Genomic DNA, 26413 nt, shown 5'->3' with positions numbered 1-26413 from the left:
ATATACAAGGGGGACAAAGATACAAGCATGGAATGGGAACGTTTTGTGCTGAGGGAAAAGGCTCTTTCCCTCAGCACCCAGCTTTCCCATGCTGTGCTATACATCTCTCAGCACCCAGCTTTCCCATGCTCTGATATGGGAAAGCTGGGTGCTGAGGGAAAGATGTATAGCAGAGCATGGGGAAGCTGGGTGCCGAGGACAAGATGGATATCAGAACATAGGAAAGCTGGGTGCTGATAAGAGGGATTTCAGATCATGGGAAATCTGGGTGCTGAGGATAATAGGCAAGTGTCAGCGTCATTATTCTGTACCCCGAGTGTCAGTGTCATTGTCCCATACCCCAAGTGTCAGTGTATGTGGAGGAGGGGCCCAGGTCCGAACTTTGCACCGGGCCCATCAAACTCTAGTTACGCCACTGGATCCGGACATATGTGGACCCATTTGGAATAAGTGGTAAGCTGCTTTCCTTCCTTCTTTTTCACATAATGTACAGACAGAGACCATGATTTCAGCGATGTGTCACTTGCTGGGCTGCTTGCTGTAGTTTTGATAAAATCACTGTTATCAGGAAATTCTCATTACAGGACTAGTACACCTGCTGCCATGTGATCCTCCATATTCGTGAGCTCTGTATAACCCCGCCCCACCACTGATTGGCAGTTTTCTTTCAATATACACAGAAAACTGCCAATCAGTGGTGTGAGTGTGGTTAGTCAGAGCTCAGTAGTCAGAGACCTGGTAGATCTGCAGCAGAGAAAACAATCATTTAGTTCAGTATGTGAAATCGGAATCTGGGTGAGTGCCCCTACATCATATGGCTTTCAGATAAGGTAGTAGACTGTCACCTGATGACAGATTCCTTTTAAGCTTGTAATCAGATTAACAGTTTAGCTGAGCTCCTATAGTACACTGGGATTATCAGATATTCCTACATCAGATTACTGTACAGCAGCAGAGCATATAAGAAGCACATGCTTTGTGCAGACAAACAGGAATGTGAATACAGCTCTGAAGCTATAGTAGGCTGTAATACGGGATTGGAGTAAGATTAAATAATACAAGTTGCTTTACTACGTCTAGCGTTAATCCACGTAGTAACCACAAACTGCTGTTACATTGTAACCTTTTCCATATGCCATATACTGTATATCGGGTGCTGTTGGAAGATTAATAATGTGAGTTGCTGTACCTTTCGGATACTTGCGGTATATGGCACATGTGAGCCTATACCATCTGTGCAGGAACCAGCTGTATATGAAACCTAAAACTCGTCCCTCAAAAAAAAGGATAACCTTACACAGGTCTGTCAACATAAAAATACTAATGTCATGGGTCTCATAGTTTGGCGGTACAAACCAATTTTGCTTTATAACATAAAAACTGCAAATTAAAAGGGAACCTGTCTCCTTGGAAAATGCTATTTCCCTGTAGATAATGTGTTACAATGCTGCCCTGTCGCTTGACTGAAAAAGTGACTACCAGGAGAAAATGAAGTTATTTTCTCCCAGGAGCTGACAGATGTCAGTTATATGGACAGTGCACGGCGTAGCTACAGGCTGTAAGCACGCTCAGGCACATTGCCCGCCCGCTCCGCACTCATGCGCTGCAGAGTCAGCTGTCAATCAAAATGCTGGGGCATTTCTCCTGGTGGTTGATTTTGCAGTGCGTTGGCGGGGCAGCATTGCAATGCAAGTAACCCCATATTTATACGGAAATGACATTTTCCAAGGTGACAGGTTAATCCTGTTTGCTGTTCATAAGTGGAAGTTTTTTGGAGGCGTTTTGTGTGGGGGTTTTTTTTTTTTTTTTTGTTTTAATCTTCTTCTACTTCAGGTTTTTAAAAATGATTTGTTGAGAAAAAGTGGAATCTGCTCCAAACTAAGAACTGTTATATGAGAAATGGCTGCAAAAAAAACCACATCAAAACCGCGGACTCACATAAAAGTAGAGTTTTTCTACTTTAAAAAAAAACGCTGAAACCTGCCTCTTTTGAATTATTGCACATAGCATTCTTGTCCAAGGGAGGGAAAGGTACCCGGTAAGGATATTTAATATGTACACAATGAATTACGTCATTTTCGAGATACACTACGCTGTTTAGTCGAGTTTTGTGTTTTTGCCACATAGATTTCTTATCTAATCACTTTTTTCTTTTTTTCTCTTCTAGCTGGACCGGACGACAAAGGAGGTGGAGCTCGGTTTGGATTATGGCGCCCCCAGTATCAGTATTGCAGGGCAAAGTCTGAAGTTTGAAAATGGCCAGTGGATAACTGGTAAGTATTATTATTAGTATAGCGCCATTTATTCCATGGCGCTTTACATGTGAAAAGGGGTATACATGGGGGAGACAAGTACAATAATCATGAACAATACAAGGCACAGACTGGTACAGGAGGTGAGAGGACCCTTCCCTCAAGGCTCACAGTCTACAAGGGATGGGTGAGGATACAGTAGGTGAGGGTAGAGATGGTTGTGCGGTGCTATAGCGGACTGAGGGTTACGGTGGGTTGTAGGCTTGTTGGAAGAGGTGGGTCTTCAGGTTCCTTTTGAAGCTTTCCAAGGTAAGCGAGAGTCTGATATGTTGAGGTAGAGAGTTACAGAGTATGGGGGAGGCACGGAAGAAATCTTGGATGCGGTGGTGGGAAGAGGAGATGAGATGGGAGTAGAGAAGGAGATGTTGTGAGGATCGAAGATTACGTGAGGGTAAGTACCAGGAGACTAGATCACAGATGTAGGGAGGAAACAGGGTGTGGATGGCTTTGTAGGTCATGGTTAGGGTTTTGAACTAGTTATTGGGCAATGGGAAGCCAGTGAAGGGATTGGCAGAGAGGAGAGGTCGGGGAGTAGCGGGGAGACAGGTGGATTAGTTGGGCAGCATAGTTTAGAATAGATTGTAGGGGTGCAAGATTGTTAGAAGGGAGGCCACAGAGCAGGGGGATGCAATAGTCCAGGTGGGAGATAAGGGCATGCACTAGTGTTTTTGCAGCTTCTTGGGAAAGGAATGTACAAATCCTGGAAATATTTTTGAGTTGAAGTTGGCAGGAGGTGAAGAAGGTTTGGATGTGTGGCTTGAACGAGAGAGCAGAGTCTAGAGTTACTCCCTGGCAGCGAGCATGTTTGACTGCGGAGAGTGAGCAGTCATTGACTTTGATGGATAGGTCTGTTGGGGGGTTGAGTGAGGAAGAGAAAAGATAATGAATTCTGTTTTGTCCATGTTCAGTTTTAGAAATTAATCAGAGAAAAAGGATGAAATAGCAGACAGGCATTGTGGGATTCTGGTTAGTAAGGAGGTGATATTGGATCTAGAGAGGTAGATTTGCGTGTCATCAGCATAGAGATGATACTGAAAACCATGGGCCTCTATGAGCTGTCCCAGGCCGAAGGTGTAGATGGAGGACAGCAACGGTCCTAGAACTGAAGCTTGAGGGACACCTACAGATAGGGGACGAGATGAGGAAGCGGTGTGCGAGTGGGAGACGCTGAAAGTTGTCGGTTAGGTATTAGACGATCCAAGAACTGGCCAAGTCTGTGATCCCCAGAGATGACCGAATCTGTAGTAGAAGGGAATGGTCCACTGTCGAAGGCAGAGGACAGCTAAAGGAGGAGGGCAAAGCAGTGTTGCTTGGCTTTGGCAGGCAGTAGGTCATTGGTGACTTTAGTTAGGGCAGTTTCAGTGGAATGATGCAGACGGAAGCCAGATTGTAGTCTGTCAAAGAGGGAGCAGGAGGAGAGGTGGGAGGACAGTTCAAGATGGATATGCTTTTCCAGGAGTTTTGAGGCATATGGGAGAAGTGATATGGGGCGATTGCTCATCACAAAGAAAGGGTCAAGGGATTGAGGCATGTTGTAAAGCATATGGGGAATATACCAGTTGTTAGTGACAGGTTGAAGAGATGGGTTAGATACAGGTTGAAGAGACAGGTGGTGAGATGTGATTGTAAGAGTAGAGTGGAAAGATGATCTTTTATCATGGTGGAGAAACTGGATTTAGAGGAAGGGCTGAGTAGTTATGAGGTAGGGCTGTGGGGATTGTGGGCCCAAGCTTACTCTGATGTTGTCAATGTTCTGCTTGAATAAAGAGGCAAAGTCTTCAGTTGAGATAAGAGGAGAGGGAAGAGGCGCCGGGGGACTGAGTAGAGTTGAAATTGTTGAATAGTTGTTTAGGGTTTTGAGATTGGGAGGATATGAGAGATGAGAAGTAGGTTTGTTTTGCAGCAGTGAGTGTGATCTGGAAAGTGGTGAGGGAATGCTTGTATGAGAACTCTTCCATCACCACTCGGCAATCCCGTCTTGGTTATTTAGTCTGGCTCGTGTGCCAGGGTTGCCTGTTGATTGTGTGGTTTATGGTATGCATGAGGGGGGAAGCTGATTCAAGAGCTGCAGAGATTGTGGTATTATGTAAAGTGACAGCAGCATCTGCATTGTGTAATGAAGCCTATGTCTGAAACGGAGAAGGGACTCAGAGTGTAAATCAAGGTGTTTGAGATTTCTGCGAGGGTGTGTAAGTTTATGGAGTGAGGGTTGTGTACTTTGAGAAGAGAGGGAAGAGCATTTAACTAGGTTGTGGTCAGACAGCAGGAGTGGTGAGCTTGAGAGGTTAGATAGGGAACAGAGGCGGGTGATGATGAGGTCCAGCGTGTGGCAATCTTTGTGATTAGCTGCAGAGGATCATAGAGTGAGCCCGAAGGAGGAAGTGAGTGTTAATAATTTAGAGACAGATTAGTGGAAGGTGTCAGTAGAAAGGAAATGAAGTAGCCAGGAGGTGAAGTGGTCCGGAAAGGTGGTGGCTGGGCCTGGGGGCGGTAAATGACAGCCAGCTGCAAGGGGAGTAGGTACGGACAGAGTACACCTAAAAAGAGTGGACCGTAACGTAGTGTGGCAGTAGAATTGGTGTAAAGTGTGTGGTTTTTTGTTTTTTTTTGGGGGGGGGGGAGGGGTTTGGGACAGGACAAAAAACGAATTCCTCCACCATGCTTGTTACTGGATTGGAGGGTGTTAGAAAGATGGAGACCACCATAAGAAAGTGCAGCAGGAGAGCCTGTGTCAGAGGGGGTGAGACAAGTTTCAGTGATGCCGAGGAAGTAAAGTTTGTTTGTAAGGTTATGGATGTATGAAAGTTTGCTGCAGAAAGAGCGAGCGTTCCATAGAGCTTCTGTTAGAGGGACTGGGGGAGCTAGGCTGGGTGAATGGGTATGAGGTTGATTGGGTTGCGAAAATTGTGATAGAATGTGGTGAGGAGGGCCAGGAGTTGGAGAGATATCACCAGCAGTGAGAGTGTTAGTAGGTGGGAGCAGGAGAGGCCATGAGGTGGCCATGTGTGTCTGGAGACACAGGGTTTTATGTTGAGGAAAAGATTGACGAGGAGGTGAGATGATTGGGGAGGATGGAGGGAAAGATGACTAGAGCTGGGTTCACACATAGCGACAGCGACAACGACATCGCTGTTACGTCACCATTTTCTGTGACGTAACAGCGACCTTGTAAGTCGCTGTTATGATCGCTGCTTAGCTGTCAAACACAGCGACGCAGCAGCGATCATAACGTCGCTACATGTGCAGAGAGCAGGGAGCCGCGCACACTGCTTAGCGCTGGCTCCTTGCTCTCCTAGGTACAGTACACATAGGGTTAATTACCCGATGCGTACTGCAGCTACATGTGCACAGAGCAGGAGCCGGCACTAGCAGCAAGAACGGCGGAGGCTGGTAATGAAGGTAAATATCGGGTAACCAGGGAAAGGTCTTCCCTTGGTTACCCGATGTTTACAGTGGTTACAGCTTTCCGCAGCTGCCAGACGCCGGCTCCTGCTCCCTGCTCGCTTCATTTCGTCGCTCCCTCGCTGTCACACACAGCGATGTGTGCTTCACAGCGGGAGAGCGACGACGAAAAAATGAAGCAGGACATTCAGCAAGGAGCGGCGACCTCACAGCAGGGGCCAGGTCGTTGCTGGATGTCACACACCGCGACAGCGATGGGACGTCGCTGCAACGTCACAGAAAATGGTGACGTAGCAGCGACGTCGTTGTTGTCGTCGCTGTGTGTGACACCACCTTAGCTCATTACTGGGTTTAGGGATTGGGGGGTTAGTAGGAAGTGAAGTATTATTATAGGGGTGAAAGTGAAAAGAACCAGAAACATTGTTTGCACTGACTACATATCCAGTTACCTTCAGGTCAAATTCTGGTTTACTTCATTATTGTACACTTATAGATGCACACTCCTAAGAGATGGACACACCGATATGTCTCAGCTGACATCATGCACCCATGTGTATCTCAGAGGGAAGGAGCTGACACTCATCCTAATTAAATCAAAGCTGGGCTCAGATGTGGCATAGAGCATAGGCAGAGTGAACAAGTGGGTCATAAAGAAAAGTGGGGAGGGGGTCATGGAGTAGTCAGTTACAAATGCAGCACAGACAGGGGAAATCAGAATATAGGAAAGTGGAATAGTTTTCAAACATACCAGATTGACGAATACAGTACATTGTTATATTGCAGGCAATGTTTTTGCTACTATTTGTTCAATCCAGGATCATCAGAAGTGAGCCTTGAGAACTTCACGAATTCCATTATTAACTTTTGTAATTTCGTCAGCATTCTATATGTGTAGCTCACGTGGTCTTCATCACTACTGTCCTAGTGGGAACTGATGCTCTCATAAGAGAATAATACTTCTTAGTAAAGCCCTCTTTGGCTATGTGTTAAGAAATGTTAGGTGACCACTATCTGATTGCTGGGCGTGCGACACCAAGCACATTCGCCGATCGGCTGTTACCAGTGGCCGGATGTGGTGAGTTGCGGAGCTGCACAGCTGTATCAACGGAATGGTGGCCCCATGGGTACTGCACATCCGCCCTCTATTGATTTCAGTCTGGGTGGGGGATGCAGTATCTGCCTGTTGCCACTCTGCAGTTAACTGAGTTGTGCTGTGTAGCTGCCACTCACCACATGCAGCCGGCATCAGGAACACTTGATTGGCGGGGCTATTGTGTGTTGTACCCCCACCAAGGCCATTAGTATAAAAGTACATAACGCATATACCGGTCATTGCCATGTTACCAAGCACTCCATAACAGATAGATATATATCGTCCTCTTTGTGTGTAATGTGTCATCAGCTGCAGGAGCTGTACTTTTGTACAAAGCCTGGCTCCTGTTAACCCTGAGATCACTGAGAACATGAGACCTACAGTTTAACCTCTTTGATAGCGCTGTAAATAGGAACAACAGAGACCATCACGTTTTTAGACATAGGGGGCCTAATGAGATGCATTTCAAGGCAACCTAACAATGGTCCCGGTAGGATGGCTAATTTGTCAAGACATAAGACCCAGGCTGAGTGTAAAGGGTGCTTTACATGTTGCGACATCGCTAGCGATTGCACTCGCCCCTGTCGGTGGCACGATATGTGGTGATCGCTGCCGTAGCGAACATTATCACTACGGCAGCATCACACGCACATACCTTGTCAGTGACGTTGCTGTGACCGCCGAACAATCCCTCCCTCAAGGGGGAGATGCGTTCGGTGTCATAGCGATGTCACTGCAGCGTCACTAAGTGGCCGGCCAATAGAAGCGGAGGGGCGGAGATGAGCGGGACGTAACATCCCGCCTACTTCCTTCCGCATTGCCGGTGGACGCAGGTAAGGAGATATTCGTTGCTCCTGCAGTGTTACACATAGCGATGCGTGGTGCCGCAGGAACGACGAACAACATCGTAGCGGCAGCAGCAACGATATTAAGGAAATGAGCGACGTGTCAATGAGCAACGATTTTTCATGTTTTTGTGCTCGTTGATCGTCGCTCATTAGTGTCACACGCTGTGATGTCGCTACCGGAGCCGGATGTGCGTCACTAACGACGTGACCCTGACGATATATTGTTACTGATATCCCAGCGTGTAAAGCCCCCTTAATAGAGTGCCTGTGAGTGGTATGGTTACAGGCATAATACACTTTAGTACAGTATTGCCATGTATTATGTCACTGTTCATAACTTTAAAACTTAAAGTCCCCACCTCCCAGTAAAATGAAAAAAACATTCAGCATGTTATAGGTAATCCCCAAAAGGGAACCATTATAAAATACAAATCTTCCCTCCCAAAAATAAGTTCTCACATGTTTATATCGACTAACAAATTAAATGGCTATGACTCTTGAAAGCCAGCAAAAAAATACAATTTAAAAAATTTCAAGAATATCTTTCTTAAGGGTCCAAAACTAACAGTCTGACAATATTAACCTAACCCACAGTCTTGTAGAGGATATGGCCCCTATGAAAATATAACGTGCGAAAAAGGAGAAAAGTTCAGGGCACTGCCCCAACACCAAAAAACTTTCAGAACATCCTATACTGGGCCGAAAAAGGTGCACATGCTCTGCGGTGCCATTGATGTGAATAAACATGTGAACATCAGAGCAATAAAAAAGGAAAAAACATCAGGCACTCACCAGTTGCTGTTTGTGCAAGTTTTGTTGTTTTAATCGTGCAGGTTACAAGTGCATGGAGTGGAGGGGAGGGAGTGGACGCTACACACGTCCAAAGACGACGGCGGCCGTTTCGCACCTGTCTGAGACCAGCTGAAGCACCAGACAGGTGCGAAACGGCCGCCGTCGTCTTTGGACGTGTGTAGCGTCCACTCCCTCCCCTCCACTCCATGCACTTGTAACCTGCACGATTAAAACAACAAAACTTGCACAAACAGCAACTGGTGAGTGCCTGATGTTTTTTCCTTTTTTATTGCTCTGATGAAAATATAACGTGTGTTACTCTGTATAACAAAGTGCTGTGTAGTGTAAAATCCTGGCTGTGTGAATAAGACCTTGTTTTCTGGCTTATATTATCTAACAATACATGCTTCTGATAGAATCAGGAGGCACCGGGTCACAGAAGGAAGTCCAACGTCTTCGGAAGAGAAATCTTCAGCTCGAGGAGGAGAATAATTTGCTTCGTCTGAAAGTAGAGCTTCTTTTGGACATGGTAAATAACGGTCTAAAGTATTACAACTCTAAAGCATAGGTATAGAAGCAAAATTTATCCGGTTTTCACAGGAAAACAATTTTATCACGTATCCACGAGATTGGTGATATCTTGTTGATCAGGGCGATCCACCCACTGAGACTGCACTGATCGACAGGACAGGGAAATTTTATCCTCATGCTCAACCCATTCATTCCCTATAGGGCTGTTGTCCAGCGCTGCACTCAACATTTTCCGGCAGCCCCATAGAGAATTAATGGACAACCGGCTGCCTCTTTTTGTAAAGGGGATGAAAGTACGCCAATTTATCTACATTAAAGTCTGTAACTTGTAACGATTTTAGTTAAGATTAATAAACCCCTTCACGAGCTGGTGGTGAACCTTTCACATGTCTGCTGATTTGTCAGGCTAACAGGCACAGGTGGATCTGCAATCCACCCTTGCCTACATGCCACTTAGATCGCGCTGTCCAATTGTGACAGCACGATTTAAATGGTCGCAGCGGGGATTGTGTAATTACAAGTTGCCATTGAAGGCCCCATGACATGATCACGCGGAGCTGATGGTTGCCATGGTAGCGACGGGTCGTGATGACACTTGACGCGACCACGATGTAGTTCCTGTGAGCTGACAGAGCGCCGGCTCTCACAGGAACACTGCATTTCTGCTAATCAGAGCTGTGCAGCTCGTATCAACAGAAATGAACAAGTGATCAGACGCTGGATCCATACAGTCCCTTAGGGGGACTAGTAAAATAAATAAAAAATATAAAATGAAAATTTAAAAAAAAAAACCAAAACACCTAAAAGTTCAAATCGCCCCCGATTCGCCCCATTGAAAAAAAATAAACAAATCTTTATTTTTATATAGCGCTAACATATTCTGCAGCGCTTTAAAGGGGTGGTTCACCCATATTTATTAATTGCTAGATCAATATTATGTTGAGAAACAATGTTTCTCTCAAATACCTTATGTTGGCAATACTGCTTGTGAGATGTGCTATTGCGGACTGCTGTTCCCCATGCCTGACCCCTGGGCTTCATGACCTTGGGGATCCGGTGATGTCACGTCAACTTCCTGCTCACCTGACATCATCGCGGCCGGCTGCAGTCTTCCTGACTCACCGAGCTGTGGGCGATGATTCACCGCTCGTCACAGCCCAGCATCCCTCCTGCTTGCAGCACTCTGCTGTGAGGGAGGAGGGATCTGATGGGCTGTGCTGAGCGGTGAAACACCGCCCTCAGCCCATCACTCACGGACACCGGGGCCGGCCCCACTCTTCCTGATTCACTGAGCTGTGGGCAGTGTTTCACAGCTTGTCACAGCTCAGCATGTCTCCTGCTTGCAGCGCTCTGCTGTGAGGGAGCAGGGAGCTGATGGGCTGACATGCTGGGTTGTGATGAGCAGGGAAACTCCGCCCACCGCCCATCACTCACGGACACTGCAGCCGGCTGCGGTGATGTCAGGTCAACAGGAAATTGACGTGACATCACTGGATCCCCGGAGTCACGGAGCCCGGGGGTCAGGCATGGGGAACAGCGGTCCGCAATAGCGCCTCTCACAGGCACTATTGCCAACAAAAGGTATTTGAGAGAAACATTGTTTCTCAACAGAATATCGATCTAGCAAATAATAAATATGGGTGAACCACCCCTTTAAATACTGTCATACACACTGTCCCCATTGGGGCTCACCATGTACATTCCCTATCTGTATGTCTTTGGAAATAAATCACTTAAAAAAAAAAATGTACACAGTTTTTTTCTATTTCCGGGTTGAGAAATGCCCGATCAATCAAAATATAAAAATCAATTAATGTGATCGCTACACGGCGTCGTGAGAAAAATTCTAAACTTTTTCGGGTCGCCGCAAATTTTTTTTAAAATGCAATAACAGGTGATGAAAATGTGGCATCCACACAAAAATGGAATGATTTAAAAACGTCAGCTTATTTTTTGCGTTTTCAGCTATCACTGAGCCCCAGATCCTGAAAATTGACAACGCTATGGGTCTTGGAAAATAATGACAAAAGCGCTTTTCTTTTTTTTTTTTTTTTTTTTCTTTTGGACCCACTTTAGATAAAAGTAAAAGTATACATGTTTGGTATCTATGACCTCGCACCGACCTGAGGTATCACACTGACACATCAGTTTTACCATATAGTGAACACAGTGAATAAAATATCCCAAAAACAATAGTGCAATTGCACTTTGTTTTGCAATTTCACTACACTTGGATTTTTTTTTCCTGTTTTGCAGTGTGTGCAGAATTATTAGGCAAGTTGTATTTTAGAGGATTTTTTTTATTATTGATCAACTATGTTCTCAATCAACCCAAAAGACTCATAAATATCATAGCTTAATATTATTGGAAGTTGGAGTGGGTTTGTTTTAGATTTGGCTATCTTCTATCTGTTTGTGCAGGTAACTATTACTGTGCAACTTAAGAAAAAACAAATATATTCCCATTTCCCTTGTTTATTTTCACCAGGTAAACCAATATAACTGCACAAAATTTAGAAATCAACATTTCTGATATGCAAAAACAAAACCCCAAAAAATGAGTGACCAATATAGCCACCTTTCTTTCTGATGACACTCAACTGCCTACCATCCATAGATTCTGTCAGTTGCTTGATCTGTTTACGATCAACATTGCGTGCAGCAGCCACCACAGCCTTCCAGACACTGTTCCGAGACGTGTACGGTTTTCCCTCCTTGTAGATCTCGCATTTTATGAGGGACCACAGGTTCTCTATGGGGTTCAGATCAGGTGAACAAGGGGGCCATGTCATTATTTTATCATCTTTTAGACCTTTACTGGCCAGTCACGCTCTGGAGTAGTTGGATGCATGTGATAGAGCAGTGTCCTGCATGAAAATCATGTTTTTCTTGAACGATTCTTTCTTCCTGTACCACTGCTTGAAGAATTTGTCGTCCAGAAACTGGCAGTAGGTCTGGGAGTTGAGCTTCACTCCATCCTCAACCCAAAAAGGGCCCACAAGTTCATCTTTGATGATACCAGCCCATACCAGTCCCCACCTCCACCTTGCTGGCGTCGGAGTGGAGCTCTGTGCCCTTTACTGATCCAGCCTCTGGCCCATCCACCTGGCCCATCAAGAATCACTCTCATTTCATCAGTCCATAAAACCATTGAAAAATCAGTCTTAAGATATTTCTTGGCCCAGTCTTGACGTTTTATCTTATGTTTCTTGTTCAAAGGTGGACGTTTTTCAGCCTTCCTTACCTTGGCCATGTCCCTGAGTACGGCACACCTTATGCTTTTTGATACTCCAGTAACGTTGCAGCTCTGAAATATGGCCAAACTGGTGGAAAATGGCATCTTGGCAGCTTCACGCTTGATTTTCCTCAATTCATGGGCAGTTATTTTGCGCCTTTTTTGCCCAACACGCTTCTTGCGACCCTGTTGGCTATTTGACATGAAATGCTTGATTGTTCGGTGATCATGCTTCAAAAGTTTGCCAATTTCAAGACTGCTGCATCCCTCTGCAAGACATCTCACAATTTTGGACTTTTCAGAGCCCGTCAAATCTCTCTTCTGACCCATTTTGGCAAAGGAAAGGAAGTTGCCTAATAATTAAGCACCCCTTATATATGGTGTTGATGTCATTACACCGCACTCCTCCTCATTACAGAGATGCACATCACGTGATTTACTTAATTGGTAGTTAGCTCTCAAGCCTATACAACTTGGAGTAGGGCAACATGTATAAAAAGTATCATGTGATCAAAATACTCATTTGCCTAATAATTCTGCACACAGTGTACACTATGTAGTCAAATTAATGGTTTAATTCAAAAGTACAAATTGTCCCACAAACAAGCCCCATATGGCGATTATTGATGGAAAAATAACAAAGTTATGGCTCTCGGAAGAAGGGGAGGAGAAAACAGAAAATCGCCCATGGGTGAAGGGATTGATGTATTTCTTTATCGTTCCTTCCATGGGAGACCCAGACCATGGGTGTATAGCTAGCGCCTCCGGAGGACACACAAAGCACTACACTCAAATGTGTAGCTCCTCCCTCCGGGCTATATACACCCCCTGGATGACAATCTACCCAGTTCAACGCTTTGTGTTCCAGGAGGATCACACACATTTTCATTTCCTGATATTTTTTATTTTAATTTTTAAAGATTTGGAAGAAAAGCGGGTCCAGTCTGGACTCCCGGCATGTCCCTTCACGCTCCACTCTGCGGGGTGCTGTTAAGGTTGATTTCACAAAGGCTGGAGCCTTCACATGCCGAGCTCCTTCGCATCCTCTGTCGAGGCTCTGTTTGAAGTGGGAGCCATCACGGTCCTCTCTGCTTGCAGAAGACCGGTCTCCATCCGCAGCCCTGTCTGGTCCCTGCTGGAAGGAGCGTTAACCCCCACTCAGGGACATGGCCCTGCGTCTCAAAGCTAAGTATTGAGACGTTTTTTTCAGGGGTCCCGGGCACTTTTATTAGGGGGACAGTATGTGCTTTAGCGTTACTGTTAATTTCGGCCGGTTCTGGGAATTTTCCATGTGAACCGCGCCGACGGTGCCTGCTCGTCGGCCGCACTTTAAAATCTAGGCCCCGGCTTCAGTTTGGGCCTAGTTTCGTTTTCGGCTTCCTATGCATGTTTTGCATACAGCGCCGCCCACCGCCCGACCAGCAGAGGGGAGGGCACTCCTCTCTAGGGAGATGTCCCCTCCCCTGTCTACCTCCCTGTGTCTCTCTGCCCTCTGTGTTTCCCGCTCCTGGGCTTATACACGCCCCCCCTCCTTCTCCCAGCGCCATTTTCTCAGTGTTTCTCACACTGGGAAGCGCTGGAAGCTGCAGCTGCAATCTGGAAGGCTGACACTTCACAGGGGAGCGGTGAAATCCGGAGGACACACAGAGAGCAGGGCTGGTAAGCCACAACCCCTGGTTGTGGACTTTTTATTACACTCTCAGGCTTTCTACAGGAGTGTATCTGGCTGCAGAACTTCCTCCACAGCAGCATGTCTGTCACTAGGAGCAAGACTGCAAACATGTATGCTATATGCACTGCTTGTAAGCTAATTCTGCCAGAGCCAAGCACATACCCACATTGTGATACCTGTGCTAATATGGTTGTGTCTCAGCCTGGAGCCTCCGTAGGGGTCCCTCCGGCTGCTCCGGCCCCGGTGGCTGAACCCCCGGCTTGGGTAGCATCTTTTTCACAAGCTCTTTCCAAGTCGTTTGCCGACTCCATGGGGCAGCTGTCCCGGACGCTGCTGTCTATGCATCAGCCTCCCTCTCAGGGTGTCTCTGCGGCTCCGAGCTCTGCAGAGCCCTCAGAGCAGGTCCTAGGACCCCGTCCCCCTAAACGGAGACGCACGGACCCTTCTCCTTCCTCGTCCCACGGCTCTGATTCACAAGCAGAGGTGCAGGGCGAGGAGGATTCACTTGCTGTGGGCTCAGACGCTGCCTCTATGTACCCCATTGACTTGTCTGAGGGTGATGCGGATGTTAGTGACTTGATTACGTCCATTAACTCCGTGCTGAACCTCAACCCACAAGAGTCAGAGGAACAACCCTCTCTGGTAGAGGTACACCAGTTTACCTCTCCTAAGAAACCTAGGAGTATGTTTTTTAACCACTCCAGCTTTCAGACCACTGTTAACAAGCCCAGGGCCTGTCCTGACAAACGCTTTCTGAAGAGTAGTTCAGATGACCATTTTCCTTTTCCACCAGAGGTGGTTAAGGAATGGGCCCAGTCCCCAAAGGTGGACCCTCCGGTGTCCAGAATCTCAGCCCGCACAGTCGTTGCTGTGGCTGACGGCACTTCTCTTAAGGACCCCACTGACCGCCAGGTTGACCTTCTGGCCAAGTCTGTATTTGAGGCGGCAGGAGCCTCCTTCTCCCCGTCTTTTGCGGCAGTATGGGCTCTTAAGGCTATCTCTGCCTCGCTGGCGGAGATTCATTCCCTCTCCAGGGACTCTATTCCTGAGATGGATGCCTTAACTTCTCAAGCTTCGGCTTTTGCATCCTACGCCATGTCTGCCATCCTGGAGGCTTCTCACCGCACGGCAGTGGCCTCCGCTAACTCCCTCGCGATCCGCAGGATCTTGTGGCTTCGAGAGTGGAAAGCGGACGCTTCCTCTAAGAAGTACCTTGCGAGTCTCCCTTTTACTGGGTCCCGGCTGTTTGGGGAACAGCTTGATGACATAATTAAGGAGGCTACTGGCGGGAAGAGTACTTCCTTGCCACAAACTAAAGCCAAGAAACCTGCCCAGGTCAGGAACCAATCGAGGTTTCGTTCCTTTCGTTCCCCTAACTGGTCATCCTCTAAGCCCTCGGCCTCGTCCACTACCGCCAAGGATCGTAAATCCAACTGGCGCGCAAAGCCGCGTCCTCAAAAGACCGGAGGAGCCGCTGCCACCAAGGCAGCCTCCTCGTGACTATCTGGCCGCGCCAGCAAAGTCCTTGGTCGGTGGCAGGCTCTCCCACTTTGGCGACGTGTGGTTGCAACACGTCTCCGATCAGTGGGTGCGGGATATCATCACCCACGGCTACAGGATACCTTTTTCTTCCAGCCCGCCAAACAGATTTTTTCTGTCCACCCCCCCCTGCTCCAAAGCCGCCGCCTTCTCTCAGGCCGTGGCATCCCTGCAGGCCAACGGTGTAATTGTTCCGGTCCCCGCCCGGGAACGGTTCAGCGGTTTCTACTCCAACCTCTTTCTAGTCCCCAAAAAGGACGGTTCCTCCCGACCCATCCTGGATCTCAAGCTTCTCAACAAGCATGTTCAGGTGCGGCACTTTCGCATGGAATCTCTGAGATCGGTCATTGCCTCAATGACCCAGGGAGATTTTCTGGCATCCATCGACATCAGCGATGCCTACCTGCATGTGCCTATTGCGGTCTCACACCAGCGCTGGCTACGCTTTGCAATCGGAGAGGAACACTTCCAGTTCGTGGCTCTTCCCTTTGGCTTAGCCACGGCCCCTCGAGTGTTCACCAAGGTCATGGCAGCAGTGGTTGCGGTCCTGCACCTCCAGGGATTGGCAGTGATTCCTTACCTGGACGACCTTCTAGTCAAGGCCTCATCCAGTGTAGACTGCCAGCGGAGTGTCTCTCTCACTGTCACCACGCTAACTCAGTTCGGGTGGCTTGTCAACCTCCCCAAGTCGACTCTGACCCCGACCCGGGTACTTTTGTACCTAGGGATGCAATTCGAGACTCTGCCGGCACTTGTCAAGTTGCCCTTAGTCAAACAGCAGTCCCTTCGTCTGGCGGTGCGCTCTCTGCTGAGGCACCGCCGTCATTCCATCAGACACCTCATGCAGGTGCTGGGTCAGATGGTGGCGTCCATGGAAGCGGTTCCCTTTGCCCAGTTCCATCTGCGTCCCTTGCAGCTGGACATTCTCCGCTGTTGGGACAAGCGGATCTCTTCCTTGGACAGGCTGGTGGCTCTGTCATCACAGGCCAGGAACTCCCTTCAGTGGTGGCTTCAGCCCCTCTCCCTGTCACAGGGACGTTCCTTCCTGACTCCGTCCTGGGTGATCCTCACCACGGATGCCAGTCTCTCCGGCTGGGGAGCGGTATTTCTCCATCACCGAGCACAGGGCACTTGGACTCCGGTCCGAATCAGCCCTCCCGATCAATGTGCTGGAAATCAGAGCTGTGTTTCTAGCTCTCCTGGACTTTCACCACCTATTGGCGGGAAAGCACATTCGGGTTCAGTCGGACAACGCGACAGCGGTTGCCTACATCAATCACCAGGGCGGAACTCACAGCCGTCTGGCGATGTTGGAGGTTCAACGAATCCTCCAGTGGACGGAGGACTCCAAGTCCACCATATCCGCAGTTCACATCCCAGGCGTGGAAAACTGGGAGGCCGATTATCTCAGCCGTCAAACCGTGGACGGCGGCGAGTGGGCCCTGCATCCGTCAGTGTTCAGATCGATCTGCCGCAAGTGGGGCACTCCGGAAATAGATCTAATGGCTTCCCGGCACAACAACAAGGTTCCGGTTTACGTGGCTCGCTCCCACGATCCTCAAGCCTTCGCAGCAGACGCACTGGTTCAGGATTGGTCTCAGTTCAGTCTGGCCTATGTGTTTCCCCCTCTAGCTCTCTTGCCCAGGGTTCTGCGCAAGATCCGAATGGAGGGCCGTCGAGTCATACTCATTGCTCCGGACTGGCCCAGGCGAGCCTGGTACCCAGATCTGCTCCGCCTGTCCGTAGAGGTGCCGTGGCATCTCCCGGACCGCCCAGACCTTCTCTCTCAAGGTCCGTTCTTCCGCCAGAATTCTGCGGCTCTCAGATTGACGGCGTGGCTCTTGAGTCCTGGATCCTGACGGCTTCAGGCAATCCCTCTGAGGTCATCTCCACCATGACTCAGGCTCGGAAGTCTTCCTCGGCTAAGATTTACCACAGGACTTGGAGAATTTTCCTGTCCTGGTGTCGCTCTTCCGGCCATGCTCCTTGGCCGTTCGCCTTGCCGACCATCCTGTCTTTTCTACAGTCAGGTCTGCAGTTGGGTCTGTCCCTCAATTCCCTTAAGGGACAGGTGTCGGCTTTGTCGGTATTGTTCCAGCGGCGTATCGCCTGACTGGCTCAGGTGCGCACCTTCATGCAGGGCGCATCTCACATCATCCCTCCTTACCGACGGCCCTTGGATCCCTGGGACCTTAATCTGGTCCTCACGGCCTTACAGAAACCCCCTTTTGAGCCTCTCAGGGAAGTTCCCTTGTCTAGACTTTCACAGAAAGTTGTCTTCCTAGTAGCCATAACTTCTCTCAGGAGAGTTTCTGATTTGGCTGCGCTTTCTTCGGAATCCCCCTTTTTGGTGTTTCACCAAGACAAGGTGGTTCTGCGTCCGACTCCGGACTTTCTCCCTAAGGTGGTGTCTTCCTTCCACCTTAACCAGGACATTTCATTGCCCTCTCTTTGTCCGGCCCCTGTGCATCGCTTTGAGAAGGCGTTGCACACCCTGGATTTGGTGCGGGCGCTCCGAATCTATGTGTCTCGCACCGCCGTTTTTCGGCGGTGCACCTCACTTTTTGTGCTAACCACGGGTCAGCGCAAGGGCCTCTCGGCGTCTAAACCGACCCTGGCTCGTTGGGTTAGGTCGGCTATCGCCGATGCCTACCAGTGTTCTCAGGTGCCTCCCCCGCCGGGGATTAAGGCGCACTCGACCAGAGCTGTCGGTGCCTCCTGGGCTTTCAGACACCAGGCTACGGCTCAGCAGGTGTGTCAGGCTGCCACTTGGTCCAGTCTGCACACTTTTTCTAAGCACTACCAAGTGCATGCTCATGCTTCGGCAGATGCGAGCTTGGGCAGACGCATCCTTCAGGCGGCTGTCGCCCACTTGTGAAGTTAGGTTTTGCCTACTTCTCAGTTTAGTTTATTTCCCACCCATGGACTGCTTTGGAACGTCCCATGGTCTGGGTCTCCCATGGAAGGAACGATAAAGAAAAAGAGAATTTTGTTTACTTACCGTAAATTCTTTTTCTTGTAGTTCCGACATGGGAGACCCAGCACCCTCCCTGTTGCCTGTTGGCAGTTTTTGTTCCGTGTGTTTCACGGCTGTTGTTAGTAGACAGAGTTCTGGTTTTGCCGAGTTTTACTCTATCTCTACTTATGGGTGGATGTCCTCCTTCAGCTTTTGCACTGAACTGGGTAGATTGTCATCCAGGGGGTGTATATAGCCCGGAGGGAGGAGCTACACATTTGAGTGTAGTGCTTTGTGTGTCCTCCGGAGGCGCTAGCTATACACCCATGGTCTGGGTCTCCCATGTCGGAACTACAAGAAAAAGAATTTACGGTAAGTAAACAAAATTCTCTTTTTTTTAGAAACTCTTGACTTTCAAGACCTAACATTTACACTCCATGTATCTATTTATTTAGCAACCAGAAACTGAACAGATGTTTACACCTGAGTTTTTATACCTGAGACTATGCTCCAGGTAGATTTACCATAAACTGTTGTAGTGTAAATTGTCAGACGTTGGATGTAAACAATAATGTCCTTTCTTTGTCGCTCCATTGAGAGACCCAGACAATTGGGTGTATAGCTTCTGCCTCCGGAGGCCACACAAAGTATTACACTTTAAAAAGTGTAACCCCTCCCCTCTGCCTATACACCCTCCCGTGCATCACGGGCTCCTCAGTTTTATGCTTTGTGTGGAAGGAGGCACACATCCACTCATGAATCTCAGATTAGTTATATTGGTTGGAAGAAAAGTGGGCCCCCACGGGGCCCCCGGCATGTTCCCTTCTCACCCCACTATGTCGGCGGTGCTGTTAAGGTTGAGGTACCCATTGCGGGTACAAAGGCCGGAGCCTCATGCCGTCTCCTTCACCATCCCTTAGCGGCTCTGGGAGAAGTGGGATCCTGAGCGGTCATCCATCCACTGGGACCGTGCTCCCTCCGCAGCCCCTGAGGGAATCTGTCGGACAGGAGTTTATTTATCCTCAGGGACCGGGCCCTGCATCACTAAGGTACTCTGTATCCCCATGGGGGATGTGCATGGAGCGCCTTTATCCCGGACGCTGCAGCAGCTGCTTATTTGTGACGGCCGGCGGACTTCCGCGCCGACCGCGCCTGTTTGTCGGCCGCGGTCTTAAATTTAGTCCCCAGCTTCAATTGCGGCCTAGTAGCAAAACTCCCGCCCCCGGGCTTGTCTATCAGGGGTAAGGGCGGGACGGCCGGCCTGACGTCGGCTGTGAGGGCCGGAGCATCCTGTATGTTTCCTCCCCCCTCACTGATCACTGTGGGGACTCCAGATTCCCGCACTTTTTCTAACGCCGCCCACGGCTCCACTCCTCCCCTGAGAGCTCCGGCAGCCATTTCTTTGGCATTCTGCCTGTGAAGGATTTCCTGGAAAAAGCTCTGCAACGCTGGGAGACCTAAGGCAGGGAATCTGGAGGACACACACTCCGCTTTTTAGCGGTCGGTAAGCCACACCGGTCACCCGGTGCTGGTCCCCTTAGGGTGCCGGATTAGATACTATATATATATTTATATATTTCTGTTCGGTCGGGCTGTATACCCTTCCCATATACCCTCAGTGATCACTCTCCTAGGAGACAACAGCATGTCGTCCACAAGGAGCAAGGGTGCCAAGGCACAGGGTTATTTTGCGACCTGTACCTCTTGTGCGGCTATGTTACCTGCGGGTTCCACCTACCCTCACTGTGAGCAATGCTCAACCCCTGTTTTGCTTCCTCATCCTGAGCCTCGGTCACTAGTGGGCCCCTCGGCTCAGGTAGAACCCCTTGCTCCCCCTGTTCCAGGCGGCAGGGACAGAGTTTGCAGTTTGTTGCTGAAAAACTCTCTGAGTCACTCTCACAATCCATGGCTCAGTCTATGGACAAATGGTCTGCCAAGCTGCTTACACAAGCCCCGGGCCCTGTTGGATCTTCACCTCCAGGCCCCTCTCTGTCCGCGCCGCAGCACGTTCCCAGGGGGGGCCCTAGGTCTCACGTGGAGGACTCCGGCCCGGACCACAGTCCCAGACCGGCTAAGCGGGCCCGCTGGGAATTTTCCCCGACTTCTTCACGCTGCTCGGGTTCCCAGCATGAGGACTCTCTGGAGGACGAGGCGGACGTCGCAGCTCAGGGCTCTGACCCTGACGTTGCTCTCAATCTTGATACACCTGAAGGGGACGCCATAGTAAATGACCTTATCTCGTCCATCAACCAGGTGTTAGATATCTCTCCCCCGCCGCCACCGGTAGAGGAGTCGACTTCTCAGCAGGAGAAACACCAGTTTTGGAAGATGGTGGCAGCGATGGAGGCAGTGCCCTTCGCGCAATTCCATCTGCGCCCACTCCAGTGGGACATTCTCCGCAAATGGGACAGGAGGTCGACTTCACTCGACAGGAACGTCTCTCTTTCCCTTGCAACCAAGACGTCACTTCAGTGGTGGCTCCTTCCCAACTCTCTATCGCAGGGAAAATCCTTCCTACCCCCCACCTGGGCTGTGGTCACGACGAATGCGAGCCTGTCAGGGTGGGGGGCGGTTTTTCTCCATCACAGGGCTCAGGGAACCTGGACTCCGATAGTCATCCCTTCAGATCAATATTCTGGAGATAAGGGCAGTGTATCTAGCCCTATTGGCCTTTCATCGGTGGCTGGAGGGCAGGCAGATCCGGATCCAGTCGGACAACGCCACTGCCGTCGCATACACCAACCACCAAGGCGGCACTCGCAGTCATCAAGCCTTCCAGGAAGTCCGACGAATTCTGCAGTGGGTGGAAGCCACAGCTTCCACCATCTCCGCAGTTCACATCCCGGGCGTAGAAAACTGGGAAGCAGATTTTCTCAGCCGACAGGGCATGGACGCGGGGGAATGGTCTCTTCACCCAGACGTGTTTCGAGAGATCTGTCGCCGCTGGGGAACGCCGGACGTCGATCTCATGGCGTCACGGCACAACAACAAAGTCCCGGCATTCATGGCCCGGTCTCAAGATCACAGAGCTCTGGCGGCGGACGCATTAGTTCAGGATTGGTCGCAGTTTCGACTGCCCTATGTATTTCCTCCTCTGGCGATGCTGCCCAGAGTGCTGCGCAAGATCAGGTCCGACTGTCGTCGCCCCAGATTGGCCAAGGCGGTCGTGGTACACGGTTCTGTGGCATCTCACGGTGGGTCAACCGTGGGCACTACCAGACCGACCAGACTTGCTGTCTCAAGGGCCGTTTTTCCATCTGAATTCTGCGGCCCTCAACCTGACTGTGTGGCCATTGAGTCCTGGCTCCTAGCGTCCTCAGGGTTATCTCAAGATGTCATTGCCACCATGAGACAGGCCAGGAAACCAATGTCCGCCAAGATCTATCACCGGTCTTGGAGGATCTTCTTATCCTGGTGCTCTGATAAGGGTTTTTTCTTTTTCGCTCTATTGGGAGACCCAGACAATTGGGTGTATAGGCTATGCCTCCGGAGGCCGCACAAAGTACTACACTTAAAAGTGTTAGGCCCCTCCCCTTCTGCCAATACACCCCCCGTGCTCCCACGGGCTGCTCAGTTTTTGCTTTGTGCGAAGGAGGTCAGACACGCACAGCACAGCTCCACAGATTAGTCAGCAGCAGCTGCTGACTAGGTCGGATGGAAGAAAAGTGGGCCCATATAGGGCCCCCAGCATGCTCCCTTCTAACCCCACTTTTGTCGGCGGTGTTGTTAAGGTTGAGGTATCCATTGCGGGTACGGCGGCTGGAGCCCACATGCTGTTTTTCCTTCCCCATCCCCCTTAGGGCTCTGGGTGAAGTGGGATCTTATCGGTCTCCAGGCACTGAGACCGGGCTTCATCCACAACTCCTGTGGAGCCTGATGGATAGGAGCCGATACCGTTCAGGGACATGGCCCTGCATCTTAAAGGTACTCTGTATCCCTATGGGGACCGCGCACGGCATCACCTCAGCTTTGCTGGGTGTGCTAGTGCACCGGGGACCGCGGCGCTGACCGGGTCTATATGTGCCATTACACACTCAGCGTCGCTGAGTGTGTTTATATGTAAGGGCTACCGCACTGACCGCCGTTGCCACGGGACACTGCGGCGCGGCTGGGACTTGTAGTTCGCCGGGGACTTTCACGCGACCGCGCTTTTACGGCGGCCGCGTTTATTACTACAGTCCCCGGCTTCATTGCGGCCTAGTTTCCCTTTTTTTCTCCCGCCCTCAGCCCTGACAGGCAGGGGAAGGGCGGGACGCTGCACGGAGCGAGCAGCAATGAGGGCTGGAGTATGATTTACATGCTCCACTCCCCTCACTGTACACAGTATGAGCGCCCGTTTCGCGCTCTTTCTAGGCCACGCCCACAGCTTCCTCAGCTCGTCAGGACGCCGCAGCCATTCCTGTCAGCTCCACCGACGCTGCAGAGAGGGACATATTCATGGGAGACCCAGACACGGTCTCTGGTGGCCTCACAACCGCTTAGGCGGCTGGTAAACAGCACATGTGGTGCTAGCCCCATGGTGCTGTATTGTATGGGTACATTATTTGTGTACTGTATATAATTTACACTGTATGAGCACAGTTCTTTCTGGCTATATACCCTATTGTGTTACAGGGAAAACTATAGGATGGCGCCCATAAAAGGCAGGGGTGCCAAAACACAGGCTTATTATGTTGCCTGCGCCGCATGTAAGACCCAGCTACAGGCAGGTTCCACTGACCCTCATTGTGTACAGTGTTCGACCCCTGTGACACTTCCTCAGCCGGATCCTCTGCTAAGAGGGGCCCAGGGGGAGCCACCTGTTGACACTGTCCAGGTGACGGGGACTGAGTTTGCAGCCTTTAAGGATCAACTCTCTGAGACTATGGCTAAGATACTAGAAGCCTTGCAGTCCAGACCGGTATCTCAGCAAAGGGACTCTGTTGAATCATTGTTCCCTGACCCCCCTCAGTTGGACCAACAATGTCCTCACGGGGTATCTCATACATCCCAGACGGAGGGTTCGGACTTAGAACCTAGCCCCAGATCGTCTAAGCGAGCCCGCTTAGAATTCCCTCGACATCATATTGTTTAGGGTCTCAGCGGGGGGATTCTCTGGTTGATGATGCGGAAACAGCTGATCAGGATTCTGATCCTGGGAGCGCTCTCAATCTTAATTCTCCAGACGGGGACGCCATAGTGAATGATCTTATTGCATCCATTCATCAGTTGCTGGATATTCTTCCCTCAGCCCCTCCGGCGGAGGAGTCTGATTCTCAGCAGGAGAAATTTCGCTTCAGGTTCCCCAAGCGTACACAGAGTATGTTTCTAGACCACTCTGATTTCAGAGAGGCAATCCAGAATCACCATGCTTGTCCGGATAAGCGTTTCTCTAAGCGCCTTAAGGATACACGTTATCCTTTTCTCCCGGAAGTGGTTAAAGGTTGGATTCAATGTCCCAAAGTGGATCCTCCAATCTCCAGACTGGTGGCTAGATCCATACTTGCAGTGGAAGATGGGGCCTCGCTTAAAGATGCCACTGACAGGCAGATGGAGCTCTGGATGAAATCCATCTATGAAGCTATCGGAGCTTCTTTTGCCCCAGCATTCGCAGCCGTATGGGCGCTACAAGCTATATCAGCAGGTCAAGCGAAAATCCACAAGTGGCTTCCATTACCTCCCAGACCTCGGCAATTGCGTCTTACGCTATGAATGCTGTCCTGGACTCTGTGAGCCGTACGGCAGTTGCGACCGCCAATTCGGTAGTAGTCCGCAGGGCCTTGTGGCTACGGGAGTGGAAGGCAGATTCCGCTTCCAAAAAAGCGTTTAACCGGTTTGCCAATTTCTGGCGACAGGCTCTTTGGCGAGCGCCTGGATGAAATCATCAAACAATCCAAGGGAAAGGATACATCCTTACCCCAGCCCAAGCAGAACCTCTCCCAACAGAGGAGAGGGCAGTCGAGGTTTCGGTCCTTTCGGGGCGCGGGCAGGTCCCAATTCTCCTCGTCCAAAAGGTCTCAGAAAGAACAAAGGAACTCTGATGCATGGCGGTCTAAGTCACGTCCTAAAAAGGCCATTGGGAGCACCGCTAACAAAGCGGCTGCCTCATGACTTCTACCTCCTCTAGTAGCATCCTCGGTCGGTGGCAGGCTCTCCCGCTTTTGCGACACCTGGCTGCCACAAATAAAAGACCGCTGGGTGAGAGACATTCTGTCTCACGGTTACAAGATAGAGTTAATCTCTCGTCCCCCGACTCGATTCTTCAGGTCTTCTCCGCCTCCCGAGAGAGCTGAGGCTCTTCTGCAGGCGCTGGGCACTCTGAAGGCAGAAGGAGTGGTGGTCCCTGTTCCTCTTCATCAACAGGGCCACGGTTTTTACTCCAACTTGTTTGTGGTCCCAAAGAAGGACGGGTCTTTCCGTCCTGTCCTAGACCTGAAACTTCTCAACAAACACGTAAAGACCAGGCGGTTCCGGATGGAATCCCTTCGCTCCGTCATCGCCTCAATGTCCCAAGGAGATTTCCTTGCATCGATCGATATCAAAGATGCTTATCTCCACGTTCCGATTGCCCCAGAGCACCAGCGCTTCTTGCGCTTCGCCATAGGAAACGAACACCTGCAGGTCGTGGCACTGCCATTCGGCCTGGCAACAGCCCCACGGGTTTTCACCAAGGTTATGGCTACTGTAGTAGCGGTCCTCCATTCTCAGGGTCACTCTGTGATCCCGTACTTGGACGATCTGTTGATCAAGGCACCCTCTCTAGAGGCATGCCAACACAGCCTCGACGCTACCCTGGAGACTCTCCAGAGTTTCGGGTGGATCATCAATTTTCCAAAGTCAAATCTGACACCGGCCCAATCGCTCACATACCTTGGCATGGAGTTTCATACCCTCTCAGCGATAGTGAAGCTTCCGCTGATCAAGCAGCGGTCACTACAGACAGGGGTACAATCTCTCCTTCAAGGCCAGTCACACCCCTTGAGGCGCCTCATGCACTTCCTGGGGAAGATGGTGGCAGCAATGGAAGCAGTCCCTTTCGCGCAGTTTCACCTGCGTCCTCTTCAATGGGACATCCTACGCAAATGGGACAGGAAGCCGACGTCCCTCGACAGGACCGTCTCCCTCTCTCAGGCGACCAAAGCTTCCCTTCGGTGGTGGCTTCTTCCCACTTCATTGTCGAAGGGGAAATCCTTCCTACCCCCATCCTGGGAAGTAGTCACGACGGACGCAAGTCTGTCAGGGTGGGGAGCGGTTTTTTCTCCACCACAGGACTCAACCCGGCAAGAGTCCTCGCTTCAGATCAATGTTCTGGAAATTCGGGCAGTGTATCTTGCCCTGAAAGCGTTCCAGCAGTGGCTGGAAGGCAAGCAGATCCGAATTCAGTCGGACAATTCTACAGCGGTGGCATACATCAACCACCAAGGCGGCACACGCAGTCGACAAGCCTTCCAGGAAGTCCGGCGGATTTTGATGTGGGTGGAAGCCACGGCCTCCACCATATCCGCAGTTCACATCCCAGGCGTGGAAAACTGGGAAGCAGATTATCTCAGTCGCCAGGGCATGGACGCAGGGAAATGGTCCCTTCACCCGGACGTGTTTCAGGAGATCTGTTGCCGCTGGGGGGTGCCGGACGTCGACCTCATGGCGTCCCGGCACAACAACAAGGTACCAACGTTCATGGCACGGTCTCAAGATCCCAGAGCTCTGGCGGCAGACGCCTTAGTTCAGGATTGGTCGCAGTTTCAGCTCCCTTATGTGTTTCCTCCGCTGGCACTGTTGCCCAGAGTGTTACGCAAGATCAGGGCCGACTGCCGCCGCGCCATCCTCGTCGCTCCAGACTGGCCGAGGAGGTCGTGGTACCCGGATCTGTGGCATCTCACGGTCGGCCAACCGTGGGCACTACCAGACCGACCAGACTTGCTGTCTCAAGGGCCGTTTTTCCATCTGAATTCTGCGGCCCTCAACCTGACTGTGTGGCCATTGAGTCCTGGATCCTAGCGTCTTCAGGGTTATCTCAAGAAGTCATTGCCACTATGAGACAGGCTAGGAAACCA

The 26413-nt window shown here is 50.3% G+C and overlaps 1 protein-coding gene across 1 annotated transcript in view; it reads left to right on the top strand.

Moving 5' to 3' along the window:
* Positions 1 to 26413, top strand: part of CBY1 (chibby 1, beta catenin antagonist) — a 53603-nt gene that overhangs the window by 10298 nt on the left and 16892 nt on the right. The window contains exons 3-4 of the mRNA XM_075320886.1: positions 2168 to 2273; positions 8864 to 8976. Of these exons, the coding sequence (XP_075177001.1) occupies positions 2168 to 2273; positions 8864 to 8976 (219 nt within the window). The remainder of the gene's footprint in view (positions 1 to 2167; positions 2274 to 8863; positions 8977 to 26413) is intronic.

This window comes from Anomaloglossus baeobatrachus, chromosome 8 (genome assembly GCF_048569485.1).
Source record: "Anomaloglossus baeobatrachus isolate aAnoBae1 chromosome 8, aAnoBae1.hap1, whole genome shotgun sequence".
Lineage (NCBI taxonomy): Eukaryota > Metazoa > Chordata > Amphibia > Anura > Aromobatidae > Anomaloglossus > Anomaloglossus baeobatrachus.
The sequence above is the reverse complement of the archived record's forward strand: the minus strand, read 5'-3'. Positions and strand labels throughout refer to the sequence as shown.